Consider the following 18,216-nt stretch of genomic DNA (forward strand, 5'->3'; position numbering starts at 1 on the left):
AACAGAACACCAGCTTTGATGCCCCATGTTGACAATAACTTCATGCACTTATTCACAAAACAGAACACAAAACTTCACTTATTCACAAAACACTATGACTGCAGACTGAGTTAGACAACACAAGTCACACCTGAACTGACTGCAGACTGAGTTAGACAACAGTGAACACACGTCACACGTAATGACACCTGAACTGACTGCAGACTGAGACAACGCACGTCAGACGTAATGACACCTGAACTGACTGCAGACTGAGTCAGACAACACACGTCACACGTAATGACACCTGAACTGACTGCAGACTGAGTTAGACAACACACGTCACACGTAATGACACCTGAACTGACTGCAGACTGAGTTACACGTCACACGTCACACGTAATGACACCTGAACTGACCGCAGACTGAGACAACACACGTCAGACGTAATGACACCTGAACTGACTGCAGACTGAGTTAGACGTCACACGTAATGACACCTGAACTGACCGCAGACTGAGTTAGACAACACACGTCACACGTAATGACACCTGAACTGACTGCAGACTGAGTTAGACAACACACGTCACACGTAATGACACCTGAACTGACCGCAGACTGAGTTGGACAACACACGTCACACGTAATGACACCTGAACTGACCGCAGACTGAGTTAGACAACACACGTCACACGTAATGACACCTGAACTGACCGCAGACTGAGTTGGACAACACACGTCACACGTAATGACACCTGAACTGACCGCAGACTGAGTTAGACAACACACGTCACACGTAATGACACCTGAACTGACTGCAGACTGAGTTAGACAACACACGTCACACGTAATGACACCTGAACTGATTGCAGACTGAGTTAGACAACACACGTCACACGTAATGACACCTGAACTGACTGCAGACTGAGTCAGACAACACACGTCACACGTAATGACACCTGAACTGACTGCAGACTGAGTTAGACAACACACGTCACACGTAATGACACCTCAAGGGAAACTGAATGGAGACGGAGGAGGGGCTGCAGACGAGGTGGCGCGCGCGCGCGCGTGTGTGTGAGTGTGCGTGTTTTTGTGTTTTAGTGCGTGTTTCTGCGTGCGTGAATGTGTTGTGTCTGCGTCAGTGTGTGTCTTTGTGTGTGTGTGTGTGTGAATGCGTGCGTGTCTGCGTCGCGTCAGTGTGTGTGTGCGTGTGCTTGATGGCACAGGGAAGCGGCCGTCAAAACAGCACAAACTGATTTGTGAAAAGGGATTGGGTAAACGTTGACGACTTTGGCACTGAATAGTGATCGCTTCGATCTGTTTGGCACTGAATAGTGATCGCTTCGATCTGTTTGGCACTGAATAGTGATCGCTTCGATCTGTTGTCTTCTCCCTTTTCAGCGAGAGAATGGAGCCTTTTGATAACGAGAGTCTATACGAATAACCTGCCCCCCCCCCCCCTCTCTCTCTCCACAGTCTGCGTGTGTCTGGTTCTCTGCTCTTTCTCCCCCACTTCCTTGTCTTTTTTTGTTCTGTCCCAGTTCAGTTTCGTTTTTCACCAGGGTGTACTCCTTCACATTCCTGCTCTGCCCAGTGAAGTGAAAAGCATAAGTGTGCGTTGCGACAGCACAACTTTTTTAAAATTTTTATTTTTTATCGAGTGGGTCTATTTATCCCCCTTCCCCACCTCCACCCGCTATTCATGCGCCCCCCCCCCCCCCCCTTCCCATTCCACGTGACGACACAGCTTTAACCCGTGGGTCTATTCATCCCCCCTCACCCACCAACGTTTTCTTTTTCTTTTCTTTTTTTCCTTATCAATAGAAGCGGCACATATTGATCGATGACGCATTTAGCTGGCAGTTCGATCAGAAGTGATCAGAAACTTTAGTCAAGAGTTTGGAAGCGTTGGAAAAGAAAGGGTAATATTTTTGGTGAGTTTTAAACTCATTTATTTATCTTTTTATGATATATAATCTCCTGGTTTTAACTTTACTGCTTTGGTCTATACAATGGTGTTTTCTATGCAATGGTGTTTTGTTAACTTGTTGTCAATTCGGTGGTCGCTGTCGTTGTTGTTGGTGGTGTACGTTGGTGTGGTTGATTTAGTGTTGTCGATGTGTGGTATGGTGTGGTTGATTTAGTGTTGTCGATGTGTGGTATGGTGTGGTTGATTTAGTGTTGTCGATGTGTGGTATGGTGTGGTTGATTTAGTGTTGTCGATGTGTGGTATGGTGTGGTTGATTTAGTGTTGTTGATGTGTGGTATGGTGTGGTTGATTTAGTGTTGTTGATGTGTGGTATGGTGTGGTTGGTTTAGTGTTGTCGATGTGTGGTATGGTGTGGTTGATTTAGTGTTGTCGATGTGTGGTATGGTGTGGTTGATTTAGTGTTGTTGATGTGTGGTATGGTGTGGTTGATTTAGTGTTGTCGATGTGTGGTATGGTGTGGTTGATTTAGTGTTGTTGATGTGTGGTATGGTGTGGTTGATTTAGTGTTGTTGATGTGTGGTATGGTGTGGTTGATTTAGTGTTGTCGATGTGTGGTATGGTGTGGTTGATTTAGTGTTGTCGATGTGTGGTATGGTGTGGTTGATTTAGTGTTGTCGATGTGTGGTATGGTGTGGTTGATTTAGTGTTGTCGATGTGTGGTATGGTGTGGTTGGTTTCGTGTTGACGATGTGTGGTATGGTGTGGTTGATTTAGTGTTGTCGATGTGTGGTATGGTGTGGTTGATTTAGTGTTGTCGATGTGTGGTATGGTGTTGTTGATCGGATCACGGGCTTAATGGCGGGAAGTGTGGTTTTTGGTTGTAGTGGTACAATGTGTTTTCATTGCGTTTTAGAATACAGAATATTTTATTATCTCAACAAGAAAAATGATATGTGGCGTAAAACAGAAAAACAACAGAAGAAAACCACAGTCATTCAACATGTATAGCAGTGTGTAATTTATAGTACTTTGAGTTAAGATGTCATATTCCACGCACACACACTGACATTCATTTTCAGTCATACATCTGATTATCAATGACTTGTTTAATAGCTGGACTGACACTGGAATAAAGCTGCATTTGGTTCTGTTTGTTTTAAATTTTGGAACACAGAAACGTTTACCTGAAGGAGTTGATAATTATTTGCCGGCGTTTGGCTGTTGTCGCTTGAAATGCTTGTGGCTTTCTGTCGAACTCTGACATTGTACAAATCACACAAACTGCCCTGTCTCATACCCACAACCTTACTGCACACATTCACAATCTTGTTCAGCATATTCTCATTCTGTCGAACTCTGACATTGTACAAATCGCACAAACTGCCCTGTCTCACTCCCACAACCTTACTGCACACATTCACAATCTTGTTCAGCATATTCCTATTCTTATTCTTCACGACGAGACCTCCATACCACCATATAAAAGAAAATGTTAAAACAGATTCGATAAAGCATCTATAAAATCCTTCAAGTACTTTTGATTTAATTTTGATGTTTCTGAGTTTCTGTGGACAATAAATCCGAAACTGGCGGCACTTTTTGTTGATAAAAATTTGTATTAGAAGTAAAATCCAGCTTATGATCAAGAAAAGTTCCTAGGTGTTTGTATTCATGTGTTCTTTCAACCTTTATATCATTAATAAACAGGTGAGGGATTGGGAGCCTTTCTTTCTGAAATCAATTATCATTTCGTTTGTTTTCTGGACATTAAGATATAAGGAGTTTTCTTTGCACCAGGAGGAATTTTCTTTTAACTTGTTCAAAATAAACAGCATCAGAATTTGACAGATCTTCTTGGGCTGAGTCATCAGAATACTTGATTATTATAATTGTATCTGAGCCAATGCAGTCATTTGTATAGAGTGTAAAAAGAACAGCTATGGCTCTTTTTTTGAACAGCAATGGCTCTTTCTTTGAACAGCAGTTTTATTTCTTTGAACAGCAATGTTACTTTCTTTGAACAACAATGTTTCTTTCTTCCAACAACAAGAATGTGCCTTTCTTTAAACACCAATGTTTCTTTCACTAAACAGCAACGTTTCTTTCTTTGAACTGCATTGTTTCTAAAGTTCTTTAAATAGCAACATGTCTTTGTTTGAACAGCAATGGATCTTTCTTTGAAGAGTAGTTTTACTTCTGTGAACCACGTTGTTTCTTTCTTTGAACAGTAGTTTTACTTCATTGAACCACGTTGTTTCTTTCTTTGAACAGTAGTTTTAGTTCTGTGAACCGCATTGTTTCTTTCTTTGAACAGTAGTTTTACTTCTGTGAACCGCATTGTTTCTTTCTTTGAACAGTAGTTTTACTTCTTTGAACCACGTTGTTTCTTTCTTTGAACAGTAGTTTTACTTCTTTGAACCACGTTGTTTCTTTCTTTGAACAGTAGTTTTACTTCTTTGAACCACGTTGTTTCTTTCTTTGAACAGTAGTTTTACTTCTTTGAACCACGTTGTTTCTTTCTTTGAACAGTAGTTTTACTTCTTTGAACCACGTTGTTTCTTTGAACAGTAGTTTTACTTCTTTGAACCGCATTGTTTCTTTCTTTGAACAGTAGTTTTACTTCTGTGAACCGCATTGTTTCTTTCTTTGAACAGTAGTTTTACTTCTTTGAACCACGTTGTTTCTTTCTTTGAACAGTAGTTTTACTTCTTTGAACCACGTTGTTTCTTTGAACAGTAGTTTTACTTCTTTGAACCGCATTGTTTCTTTCTTTGAACAGTAGTTTTACTTCTTTGAACCACGTTGTTTCTTTGAACAGCAGTTTTACTTCTTTGAACCACGTTGTTTCTTTCTTTGAACAGCAGTTTTACTTCTTTGAACCACGTTGTTTCTTTCTTTGAACAGTAGTTTTACTTCTTTGAACCGCATTGCTTCTTTCTTTGAACAGCAATCTTTCTATCTTTAAATGACAATTTTTCTTTTGTAAACAGCAATCATTTTCTGTAAACAGCAAGCTTCATTTCTGTAAACGGCAATTTTGCTTTCTGGAAACAGCAGTCTTTTAAACAGCAAGCTGTCGCTAAACAGCAATCTTTATTTCTGTAAACGGCAAATTATTTTGCTTTCTGTAAACAGCAATATTCTAAACAGCAATCTTTGTTCCCGTGAACAGCAATGCTCCTTCTGTAAACAACAATCATTTAAACAGCAATCTTCTTGCTGTAAACAGCAATCTGCTTTCTGTAAACAGCAAACTTTCTTTCTGTAAACAGCAACCTTGCGTTCTGTCAGCAGCAAACTTTCTTTCTGAAAACAGCAATCTTTTAAACAGCAATCTTTCTGCCTGTAAACAGCAGTTTTGCTTTCTGTAAACAGCAATCTTTGTTCCTATAAGCAGCAATCTACTCAGCATCAATCTTGCTGTCTGTAAACAACAGCACAGGCAGTTCATGCTCTCATCCCAGCGGACAACGTCACACGGTCCTCTCTGCAGTCACCATGCGCGGGAAGAGGGGGTGTGCCCTCAAGCTGGCCTTCGTGCTGCACGTGCTCGGCTTTGTGGCTTTGCTGGCAGGAATCGCCACGCCCTACTGGTCAGGTGTTGAGGACGGACATGAGGGTCTGCTGGTCAGCATCACGGCCACGGGTCAGGACTGGGCCTTCCGGGACTTCAACGTCATGAAGAAAGGTGTGCTGTGGTGTGTGTGTGTGTGTGTGTGTGTGTGTGTTGGGGGGGGGGGTCTGTGTGTTTATCACATCAACATCATGAAGAAAGGTGTGGTGTGGTGTGAGGTGGGGGGGAGAGTGAGGGGGTGGGGGTGGGTGGGGGGGCTCTCTGTGTGTTTATCACATCAACGTAATGAAGACAGGTGTGGTGTGGTGTGAGGTGGGGGGAGAGTGGGGGGAGGGGCTATCTGTGTGTTTATCACATCAACGTAATGAAGACAGGTGTGGTGTGGTGTGAGGTGAGGGAGTGGGGGGGGGGGGGGGGGGGGCGGGGGGGGGGGGGCTCTCTGTGTGTTTATCACATCAACGTAATGAAGAAAGGTGTGGCATGGTGTGAGGGGGCGTGGGGGGGGGGGGGGGGGGGTGTCTGTGTGTTTATCACATCAACGTCATGAAGAAAGGTGTGGTGTGGTGTGAGGGGGAGGGGGGGTGTCTGTGTGTTTATCACATCAACGTCACGAAGAAAGGTGTGGTGTAGTGTGAGGGGGAGGGGGGGGGTATCTGTGTGTTTATCACATCAACGTCACGAAGAAAGGTGTGGTGTGGTGTGAGGGGGAGGGGGGGGGTGTCTGTGTGTTTATCACATCAACGTCATGAAGAAAGGTGTGGCATGGTGTGAGGGGGAGGGGGGGTGTCTGTGTGTTTATCACATCAACGTCACGAAGAAAGGTGTGGTGTGGTGTGAGGGGGAGGGGGGGGGGGTGTCTGTGTGTTTATCACATCAACGTCATGAAGAAAGGTGTGGTGTGGTGTGAGGGAGGGAGGGGGCGGTCTGTGTGTTTATCAACGTCATGAAGAAAGGTGTGGTGTGGTGTGAGGGGGAGGGAGGGGGCGGTCTGTGTGTTTATCAACGCCATGAAGAAAGGTGTGGCATGGTGTGAGGGAGGGAGGGGGGCGGTCTGTGTGTTTATCACATCAACGTCTTTGTGTTTCTCACATCAACGTCATGAAGAAAGGTGTGGCGTGGTGAATGGTGTGATGCCATAGTTATTGCTGTTGTTATTGTACTTCCTTTATAATTGTTGTTAAGGCAGTAGTTATTGGTGTTGTTATTGGTGTTATCACTATTGTCATTGGTATTGCTATTGTTAATATCGCATTTGTTATGGCAGTACTTACAGCTATGGTTATTGTGTTGTTATTATCATCGTTGTCATGGCAGCAGTTACAGCATTTTTATTATCATCGTTGTCATGGCAGCAGTTACAGCAATAGTAATTGCATTGTTATTATCACAGTTGTCATGGCAGCAGTGACAGCTATGGTCATGGTACTGTTGTCATCATAGTTGTTATGGCAGCAGTGACAGCTATGGTCATGGTACTGTTGTCATCATAGTTGTTATGGCAGCAGTGTCAGCTATGGTCATGGTACTGTTGTCATCATAGTTGTTATGGCAGCAGTGTCAGCTATGGTCATGGTACTGTTGTCATCATAGTTGTTATGGCAGCAGTGTCAGCTATGGTCATGGTACTGTTGTCATCATAGTTGTTATGGCAGCAGTGACAGCTATGGTCATGGTACTGTTGTCCTCATAGTTGTCATGGTCATGGCACTGTTGTCATTGTGGTTGTCACGGTCATGGTACTGTTGTCACCGTGGTTGTCACGGTCATGGTACTGTTGTCATCGTGGTTGCCATGGTCATGGTACTGTTGTCATCGTGGTTGTCATGGTCACGGTACTGGTGCTGACAGCGGGGTCGAGCGAGGCGGTCCTGTACCTGACGGTGTCCGTGTGGCTGGGTGTGGCGGGGGTGCTGATGGAGTTCTTTCTCCTGGAAGCCTTCGCCATGGCTCTCTGCAACGCCTCCTGCGGGAAACGCTACAACCCGGACTGGCTCATGCTCTTCTCCCTCCTGGCGGGTCAGTCAGGGGAATGGACAGGGTGGGGGTGGAGGCGGTGTGGGGTCGCTTGTTGGGGCGAGGGGGTTGTGTGTGTGTATGTGTGTGTGTGTGTGTGTGTGTGTGTGTGTGTGTGTGTGTGTGTGTGTGTGTGTGTGTGAGAGAGAGAGAGAGAGAGAGAGACAGACAGACAGACAGACAGAGACAAAGACAGAGAGAGACAGAGACAGAGATACAGAGACAGAGAGAGAAACAAAGAGACACAGAGAGAGAGAGAGAGACAGAGAGAGAGAGAGAGACAGAGAGAGAGAGAGAGACAGAGAGAGAGAGAGAGAGAGATATTCAGATGGACTGGTCATTATGACCAAAGCCCCAAAAGAACAAGGGGCCGATGACGTTACTTTTTATGTCACCAGAACTGTAGCAATTAATTATGACACATAACCAGAACTGTAGCAATTAATTATGACACAACACCAGAACTGTAGCAGTTAATTATGACACATCACCATAACTGTAGCAGTTAATTATGACACATCACCAGAACTATAGCAGTTAATTATGACACATCACCAGAACTATAGCAGTTAATTATGACACAATTATAGGCCATCTCTCAAGTGAAAGGTTTTATATACATGTATATGAATTAAGTACAACTCCGTCGTCTGTCGATGCCATCAGCAAATTAAACCGAAATAAACTTGGATAATTATGTTTAATGTTTCTTTGGGGTAAACATTCCCCGACGATCAGTCCGAACGTGACATTAAAATATAATAGAAATAATCATCTTCAGTCGTACACCATGGACACAAAAGGTCAGAACTGTGAACAATTTTAAGGCCAAGATTGGTACCTGTGGGTGTTTATTTCCCATATGCCAAGTCTATTAATCTTTGCAAAACGAATCTGTGATGTCTACCTAGTGATAAGAAACTCTAGGGGAACTGGACAGTACAGGGTCTTCAGAGAAGAAGCCCCCCTCAGTCAAGTGTTTCGGCCCTGAACTCCTTTCACTCAAAGGGGACCAGGCCACACCCAGGTCATGACTCCTGGGTGCCCTTATATTGCCGCCTTTTCTTTTTTTCTTTTTTTTTCTTGGTTCTCAGCAGGTTCGAACCCGCACCTCCAGGGTGGTCGCTACTTCAGGACTGAGTCCTCTTTTCTGGCAGACGCTTTAACCACTGAGCCATCGTATACCTAGTTTGAATAGGGAAATTCATTCCTCCTCGACCAGATCCAGCTGGAACTCTTTTCTGCTGCTTCTGCCATTGCCTTGAGAGCCCATGTCCTCTCTCTGCCAGAAATCGGCAGCTGTTTCATGAGGCTGTAGGCAGATGCGCCCACAAACCGTCTTGCACCAATCTGTATGGCGAGGACTTTGGCTTGGAAGCCAGATTCTCTCAGGCTGCTGGCTAGACTAGCATACTTCTCGGTCATGTAGATGTGGGCTTCCTCCATTCTGCTTTCGTATGGCACAGTGAGCTCAATCAGAATCGCTTATTTCGTTGCCTTGGAGTGGAGTACTATGTCAGGTCTCATGCCACTCTTGCTGATGATTTCCGGGTGTCTCTTCCCCTCTGGTAGGTCAGCTGTGCATTCCCAATCTTCGGCACCATCAAGCAGCCCACGTTTCCATGCTTTGGAAACTTTGGATGCTGTTCCTGGCCAGACTTTATTGCGTTCTGCAGAGCGGAACTCTACTGGAACTTCTGGTGGGGTTGGTGCTCCTTGGACAGTGCTCACCACGTGTGCAATTTCTTTTAGCACTTGGTTGTGCCTCCATGTGTACCGTCCTTGGCTCAACGCCGCTTTGCATGAGCTGAGGACATGTTCCACTGTTTGTTTGCCATGGCAGAGTGGGCACGCAGGGTCATCTGCTTTCCCCCATTTCACCAAGTTTGTATTCGAGGGAAGGAGGTCGTACACAGATGTTAGGATGAAGCTGATCCTCAGAGGGGCCATGTTCCACATGTCGCTCCAGCTGAGGCTCCTTTGGAGTGCATTTTCCCATGTTGTCCACTGCCCCTGCTGGCCTTGCTGGACTGCCTTCTGGACTCTTTTATCCTCCTCTTCCTTCTTCATCTCCTGTATGATCATGTCTCTTTTTACTTTCCCCCTTGCGTTGGACCACCATTCCATCTTTGTCGATCCCAGGCCTTGTCTGTTGGTTTGGGTGTGTCCTGTTATTTCCTTCGTCTTAAGGCTTTCTTTCGCTGCACTGACTGCCTCCCTGACTTTCCATTTTCTACCAGTCTTCAGCTTGGGTTGGTTTGATCTCACAATAGTCCTGAGACCTGAGTCTTCGAGCATGTTGAGAAGTCTTGCCTTCCCTATCTTGTATTCTTCGACATGGATTTCAGAGGTAGCGTCAGCTTTGCCTGGCTACAGTAGAGTGCCACGTCAGTGAGACCAGGTGGACACCAAGCCATTTGTGTGTGTACTTGTTGATCCTTGCCTCAATCGACTCAACTGTGCTACAGCTGATATCATATATCAGGAGAGGCCACAGGAGCTTTGGTATCAGCATAGACTGTAGGTACCACACTTTGTATTCACCAGTAAGGCCACACTGGTCTATGATAATTGATATGCAGGCCTTCTTCTGCTGTCTGCTTGGTTTCCTTTCCTCTTTTTGTGTCTTTCAGGGGCTCGTCATACCATCTTCCAAGGCTCTTGACTGGTTCATCTGACACCTTTGGAATGGCTTGGTTTGGCTACAGTGAATGTGGCCGTTTCAGCTACCCTTCCTTTACGCACTGAGAGGCCCCGTCATTTCTTTGGTTTCCATATTAGACAAAAGATAATACTTCACTAAATATATCAATGTCCTATATCCCCCTAGAGGGATGTCTCAATAAACAAATAAATAAAATATATCAGTGTCCTATATCGTTCCTCCGGGGGATATATCAGCGTTCTATATCCCCTGGGAGATATATCAATGTTCTATACCCCCCGGGGATATATCAGTGTCCTACATCATCTCTCCCGGGGGATATATCAGTGTCCTATATCGTCTCTCCCCCCTGGGGATATATCAGTGTCCTATATCGTCCCCCCTCCTCTGAGGATATATCAGTGTCCTATATCGTCCCCCCCTCCTCTGGGGATATATCAGTGTCCTATATCGCCCCCCCTCCTCTGGGGATATATCAGTGTCCTATATCGTCCCCCCCTCCTCTGGGGATATATCAGTGTCCTATATCGTCCCCCCTCCTCTGGGGATATATCAGTGTCCTATATCGTCCCCCCTCCTCTGGGGATATATCAGTGTCCTATATCGTCTCTCGTGTAGGGTATATGGATTTGTCCGAAGGCAATAGTGCCTCCTTGAGTAACTGAACTGAACTGACCACAACTGACTACCACCCCAAAGTTTTCAGAATGCAGTAGTTCATTATGGTTATCCAATATAAAGAACTGTATTGTATTGTATTGTATTGTATTGTATTGTCTGTGTTGGGGGTAGTTCGGGCACTCCGAAAGGGGGATTGGGGGGAGGACATCCTGGCTGTGTAGAGGGGTGACGTCCTGACCCCATGTGACTGTTCACAGTACTGATGATGTCACTGTGTAGCTGTTCACAGCACTGATGATGTCACTGTGTGACTGTTCACAGCACTGATGATATCACTGTGTAGCTGTTCACAGCACTGATGATGTCACTGTGTAGCTGTTCACAGCACTGATGATGTCACTGTGTAGCTGTTCACAGCACTGATGATGTCACTGTGTGACTGTTCACAGCACTGATGATGTCACTGTGTAGCTGTTCACAGCACTGATGATATCACTGTGTAGCTGTTCACAGCACTGATGATGTCACTGTGTGACTGTTCACAGCACTGATGATATCCATGTGTAGCTGTTCACAGCACTGATGATGTCACTGTGTGACTGTTCACAGCACTGATGATGTCACTGTGTAGCTGTTCACAGCACTGATGATGTCACTGTGTGACTGTTCACAGCACTGATGATGTCACTGTGTAGTTGTTCACAGCACTGATGATGTCACTGTGTAGTTGTTCACAGCACTGATGATATCACTGTGTAGCTGTTCACAGCACTGATGATGTCACTGTGTAGCTGTTCACAGCACTGATGATGTCACTGTGTGACTGTTCACAGCACTGATGATGTCACTGTGTAGTTGTTCACAGCACTGATGATGTCACTGTGTGACTTCACAGCACTGATGATGTCACTGTGTAGCTGTTCACAGCACTGATGATGTCACTGTGTGACTGTTCACAGCACTGATGATGTCACTGTGTGACTGTTCACAGCACTGATGATGTCACTGTGTAGCTGTTCACAGCACTGATGATGTCACTGTGTAGCTGTTCACAGCACTGATGATGTCACTGTGTGACTGTTCACAGCACTGATGATATCACTGTGTAGCTGTTCACAGCACTGATGATGTCACTGTGTGACTGTTCACAGCACTGATGATGTCACTGTGTGACTGTTCACAGCACTGATGATGTCACTGTGTGACTGTTCACAGCACTGATGATGTCCCACAGGGCTGACACCACGTGACTGATGATGTCCCACAGGGTTGACACCATGTGACTGATGATGTCCCACAGACCTGACACCACGTGACTGATGATGTCCCACAGGGTTGACACCACGTGACTGATGATGTCCCACAGGGCTGACACCACGTGACTGATGATGTCCCACAGACCTGACACCATGTGACTGATGATGTCCCAAAGGGCGACACCATGTGACTGATGATGTCCCACAGACCTGACACCATGTGACTGATGATGTCCCAAAGGGCGACACCATGTGACTGATGATGTCCCACAGACCTGACACCATGTGACTGATGATGTCCCACAGACCTGACACCATGTGACTGATGATGTCCCAAAGGGCGACACCATGTGACTGATGATGTCCCACAGGGTTGACACCATGTGACTGATGATGTCCCACAGGCCTGACACCATGTGACTGATGATGTCCCACAGGGCTGACACCATGTGACTGATGATGTCCCACAGGCCTGACACCATGTGACTGATGATGTCCCACAGACCTGACACCATGTGACTGATGATGTCCCACAGGGCTGACACCACGTGACTGATGATGTCCCACAGACCTGACACCACGTGACTGATGATGTCCCACAGGGTTGACACCATGTGACTGATGATGTCCCACAGGCCTGACACCATGTGACTGATGATGTCCCACAGGCCTGACACCATGTGACTGATGATGTCCCACAGGGCTGACACCATGTGACTGATGATGTCCCACAGGGATGACACCATGTGACTGATGATGTCCCACAGACCTGACACCATGTGACTGACGATGTCCCACAGACCTGACACCACGTGACTGATGATGTCCCACAGACCTGACACCATGTGACTGATGATGTCCCACAGGGCTGACACCATGTGACTGATGATGTCCCACAGACCTGACACCATGTGACTGATGATGTCCCACAGGGCTGACACCACGTGACTGATGATGTCCCACAGACCTGACACCACGTGACTGATGATGTCCCACAGGGCTGACACCACGTGACTGATGATGTCCCACACACCTGACACCATGTGACTGATGATGTCCCACAGGACTGACACCATGTGACTGATGATGTCCCACAGACCTGACACCATGTGACTGATGATGTCCCACAGACCTGACACCACGTGACTGATGATGTCCCACAGACCTGACACCATGTGACTGATGATGTCCCACAGACCTGACACCATGTGACTGATGACGTCCCACAGACCTGACACCATGTGACTGATGATGTCCCACAGGGCTGACACCATGTGACTGATGATGTCCCACAGGGCTGACACCATGTGACTGATGATGTCCCACAGACCTGACACCATGTGACTGATGATGTCCCACAGACCTGACACCATGTGACTGATGATGTCCCACAGGGCTGACACCATGTGACTGATGATGTCCCACAGACCTGACACCATGTGACTGTTGATGTCCCACAGATCTGACACCATGTGACTGATGACGTCCCACAGGGATGACACCATGTGACTGATGATGTCCCACAGACCTGATACCACGTGACTGATGATGTCCCACAGACCTGACACCATGTGACTGATGATGTCCCACAGGGCTGACACCACGTGACTGATGATGTCCCATAGACCTGACACCATGTGACTGATGATGTCCCACAGACCTGACACCATGTGACTGATGATGTCCCACAGGGCTGACACCACGTGACTGATGATGTCCCATAGACCTGACACCATGTGACTGATGATGTCCCACAGGGCTTACACCATGTGACTGATGTCCCACAGACCTGACACCATGTGACTGATGATGTCCCACAGGGCTGACACCATGTGACTGATGATGTCCCACAGGGCTGACACCATGTGACTGATGATGTCCCACAGGGCTGACACCATATGACTGATGATGTCCCACAGACCTGACACCATGTGACTGATGATGTCCCACAGACCTGACACCATGTGACTGATGACGTCCCACAGACCTGACACCACGTGACTGATGATGTCCCACATGGCTGACACCATGTGACTGATGATGTCCCACAGGGCTGACACCATGTGACTGATGATGTCCCACAGACCTGACACCATGTGACTGATGATGTCCCACAGACCTGACACCATGTGACTGATGATGTCCCACAGGGCTGACACCATGTGACTGATGATGTCCCACAGACCTGACACCATGTGACTGTTGATGTCCCACAGACCTGACACCATGTGACTGATGATGTCCCACAGGGCTGACACCATGTGACTGATGATGTCCCACATGGCTGACACCATGTGACTGATGATGTCCCACAGGGATGACACCATGTGACTGATGATGTCCCACAGACCTGACACCATGTGACTGATGATGTCCCACAGACCTGACACCACGTGACTGATGATGTCCCACAGACCTGACACCATGTGACTGATGATGTCCCACAGACCTGACACCATGTGACTGATGATGTCCCACAGGGCTGACACCATGTGACTGATGATGTCCCACAGACCTGACACCATGTGACTGATGATGTCCCTCATGGCTGACACCATGTGACTGATGATGTCCCACAGACCTGACACCATGTGACTGATGATGTCCCACAGGACTGACACCACGTGACTGATGATGTCCCACAGACCTGACACCATGTGACTGATGATGTCCCACAGGGCTGACACCATGTGACTGATGATGTCCCACAGGCCTGACACCACGTGACTGATGATGTCCCACAGACCTGACACCATGTGACTGATGATGTCCCACAGGGCTGACACCATGTGACTGATGATGTCCCACAGACCTGACACCATGTGACTGATGATGTCCCACAGACCTGACACCATGTGACTGATGATGTCCCACAGACCTGACACCATGTGACTGATGATGTCCCACAGACCTGACACCATGTGACTGATGATGTCCCACAGGGCTGACACCATGTGACTGATGACGTCCCACAGGCCTGACACCATGTGACTGATGATGTCCCACAGGGCTGACACCATGTGACTGATGATGTCCCACAGACCTGACACCATGTGACTGATGATGTCCCACAGACCTGACACCATGTGACTGATGATGTCCCACAGGGCTGACACCATGTGACTGATGATGTCCCACAGACCTGACACCATGTGACTGATGATGTCCCACAGGGCTGACACCATGTGACTGATGATGTCCCACAGGGCTGACACCATGTGACTGATGATGTCCCACAGGGCTGACCGCCATAACCTCACTGGCGATGTTCGAGCAGTACACAGGGCGCAGTTTCCAGCAGAGTACTGACGTCAAGACGGACATTTCCCGGGGACTGGTCATCGTCTACATCGCCGCTGTCTTCCTGTCCACCTTCCTCACCGTCTGTGACCGCTCTGCACACAGCGACAGCAACAACAACAGCAAGAAGTGAAGACCCGAGACACACACTTCACCCATGCTGGATATAGTGTTGTGTTTTCCTCCAGAGTGAAAGAGTTTCTTGCAAAATTTCTTGTTAGTTTATTTAGTTATATATTCCTTTATCTATCTATTTATTTATTCGTTTAATTATTCATTTGTTTCTGTATTCAGTTGGTTAGTTAGTTATCATTTATCTGTTGTAATCTTTTATTATTATTATTATTATTTTTTTTAGTCGTGTTCTACAGGGAGAGACGGGAAGAGTTTTGAATCAGACTGTCTGAATTATGCGACAGGTTGTCAGAATGCGGTAAGAGCATGTGAGACACACACACACACACACACACACACACACACACACACACACACACACACACACACACACACACACACACACACACACACACACACACACACACACACACACACACACACTGATCACTTTTGTGTTTCTCCATTGACATTTTTGTAAATACTTCTTTTCGTTTTGGAGACTGTGTACGTGCTTTCACACAATGTTTTTTCTTAGTGTTAGTTCTTACATGTGTTTCATAATGATTATTTCACACAGTGTTTTTTCTTAGTGTTAGTTCTTACATGTGTTTCATAATGATTATTTCACACAATGTTTTTTCTTAGTGTTAGTTCTTACATGTGTTTCATAATGATTATTTCACACAATGTTTTTTCTTAGTGTTAGTTCTTACATGTGTTTCATGATTATTCCTTTACTGGTATGTTTCCTCGTCTATCTGTTTATTTGTAACCCCACAATTATTTTGTTCTCTCTGCAAATGTATATTTATTCATTTGTACTGTTTGTTTGTTTGTTTTTAATTTGGATATTTTCCAGTCCAGCATTTTATACAGAAGTTCACAAAGCCAAAAACAGACAGAAACAAAGACCCCCCCCCCCCCCACCCCCACCCCAACAACAAAACAAAACAAACACAAACAACAACAAACAAAAAAAACACCCCAAAAACAACCAACCCCCCACCAAAAAAAAAAAAAAAAAAAAGATAAAGAAAGAACACACACACACACACACACACACGCACTCACACACACACACACACACACACACACACACACACACACACACACACATGCACTCACACACACACACACACACACACACACACACACACACACACACACACACGCACTCACACACACACATGTACCCACACAAACAGTGCATAATGCATACTTTTTAAACTTTTTGTTTGTTTTATTGATTCTTTTCATCAGCTTGCTATTTTTCTTTTCTCTAAAAAACACACACAAAAAAACACGTATTGATGACAATTCGTTCATTGACATTTTGTGCCAAACTACACGCGATGTAGCCACTGACGATGAAATAAAGCAGCTGTACCATTCTCTGGGAGTTCCTTCTCGCACACAATGTCAGCAGTTCTGGCCAGAAAGCGGCTGTTTGTCTGTATGCAATGGTTTTCCATCTGACCTGTCTGTCTATCTGTCAGTATGTCTGAACTATGTGAGAGATAGACAGAGGGAAGACTATAGGACAAAGAGGACTGAACTATGTGAGAGATAGACAGAGGGAAGAATATAGCACAATGACTGAACTATGTGAGAGATAGACAGAGGGAAGACTATAGCAGAAAGAGGACTGAACTATGTGAGAGATAGACAGAGGGAAGACTATAGCAGAAAGAGGACTGAACTATGTGAGAGATAGACAGAGGGAAGACTATAGCAGAAAGAGGACTGAACTATGTGAGAGATAGACAGAGGGAAGACTATAGCAGAAAGAGGACTGAACTATGTGAGAGATAGACAGAGGGAAGACTATAGCAGAAAGAGGACTGAACTATGTGAGAGATAGACAGAGGGAAGACTATAGCAGAAAGAGGACTGAACTATGTGAGAGATAGACAGAGGGAAGACTATAGCAGAAAGAGGACTGAACTATGTGAGAGATAGACAGAGGGAAGACTATAGCAGAAAGAGGACTGAACTATGTGGGAGATAGACAGAGGGAAGAATATAGCACAATGACTGAACTATGTGAGAGATAGACAGAGGGAAGACTATAGCACAATGAGGACTGAACTATGTGAGAGATAGACAGAGGGAAGACTATAGCAGAAAGAGGACTGAACTATGTGAGAGATAGACAGAGGGAAGACTATAGCAGAAAGAGGACTGAACTATGTGAGAGATAGACAGAGGGAAGACTATAGCAGAAAGAGGACTGAACTATGTGAGAGATAGACAGAGGGAAGACTATAGCAGAAAGAGGACTGAACTATGTGAGAGATAGACAGAGGGAAGACTATAGCAGAAAGAGGACTGAACTATGTGAGAGATAGACAGAGGGAAGACTATAGCACAAAGAGGACTGAACTATGTGAGAGATAGACAGAGGGAAGAATATAGCACAATGACTGAACTATGTGAGAGATAGACAGAGGGAAGACTATAGCACAATGACTGAACTATGTGGGAGATAGACAGAGGGAAGACTATAGCACAATGAGGACTGAACTATGTGGGAGATAGACAGAGGGAAGACTATAGCACAATGAGGACTGAACTATGTGAGAGATAGACAGAGGGAAGAATATAGCACAATGAGGACTGAACTATGTGGGAGATAGACAGAGGGAAGAATATAGCACAAAGAGGACTGAACTATGTGAGAGATAGAGGGAAGACTATAGCAGAAAGAGGACTGAACTATGTGAGAGATAGACAGAGGGAAGAATATAGCAGAAAGAGG

The 18,216-nt window shown here is 45.8% G+C and overlaps 1 protein-coding gene across 1 annotated transcript; it reads left to right on the forward strand.

Annotated features, from left to right (window-relative positions):
- Window positions 1–1,782: 1,782 nt before the first annotated feature.
- On the forward strand, window positions 1,783–15,890 carry LOC143295049 (uncharacterized). The gene is made up of 4 exons (XM_076606605.1): window positions 1,783–1,916; window positions 5,350–5,600; window positions 7,335–7,502; window positions 15,281–15,890. Exons 2-4 carry the CDS (start codon window positions 5,411–5,413, stop codon window positions 15,472–15,474), a joined length of 552 nt encoding a protein of 183 aa, XP_076462720.1. The 5' UTR covers window positions 1,783–1,916; window positions 5,350–5,410; the 3' UTR covers window positions 15,475–15,890.
- Window positions 15,891–18,216: the final 2,326 nt, after the last annotated feature.

The sequence above is a fragment of the Babylonia areolata genome, chromosome 20 (assembly GCF_041734735.1).
Source record: "Babylonia areolata isolate BAREFJ2019XMU chromosome 20, ASM4173473v1, whole genome shotgun sequence".
NCBI classification, from domain to species: Eukaryota; Metazoa; Mollusca; class Gastropoda; order Neogastropoda; family Buccinidae; genus Babylonia; species Babylonia areolata.

What these genes read in the sequence shown, in the direction of transcription:
- LOC143295049 (XM_076606605.1), top strand. Translation starts at nt 5,411, where the DNA reads ATGCGCGGGAAGAGGGGGTGTGCCCTCAAGCTGGCCTTCGTGCTGCAC. An exon ending in CTTCAACGTCATGAAGAAAG is followed by an intron (nt 5,601 to 7,334) that starts GTGTGCTGTGGT and finishes TGGTGCTGACAG; the next exon opens with CGGGGTCGAGCGAGGCGGTC. An exon ending in GCTCTTCTCCCTCCTGGCGG is followed by an intron (nt 7,503 to 15,280) that starts GTCAGTCAGGGG and finishes GATGTCCCACAG; the next exon opens with GGCTGACCGCCATAACCTCA.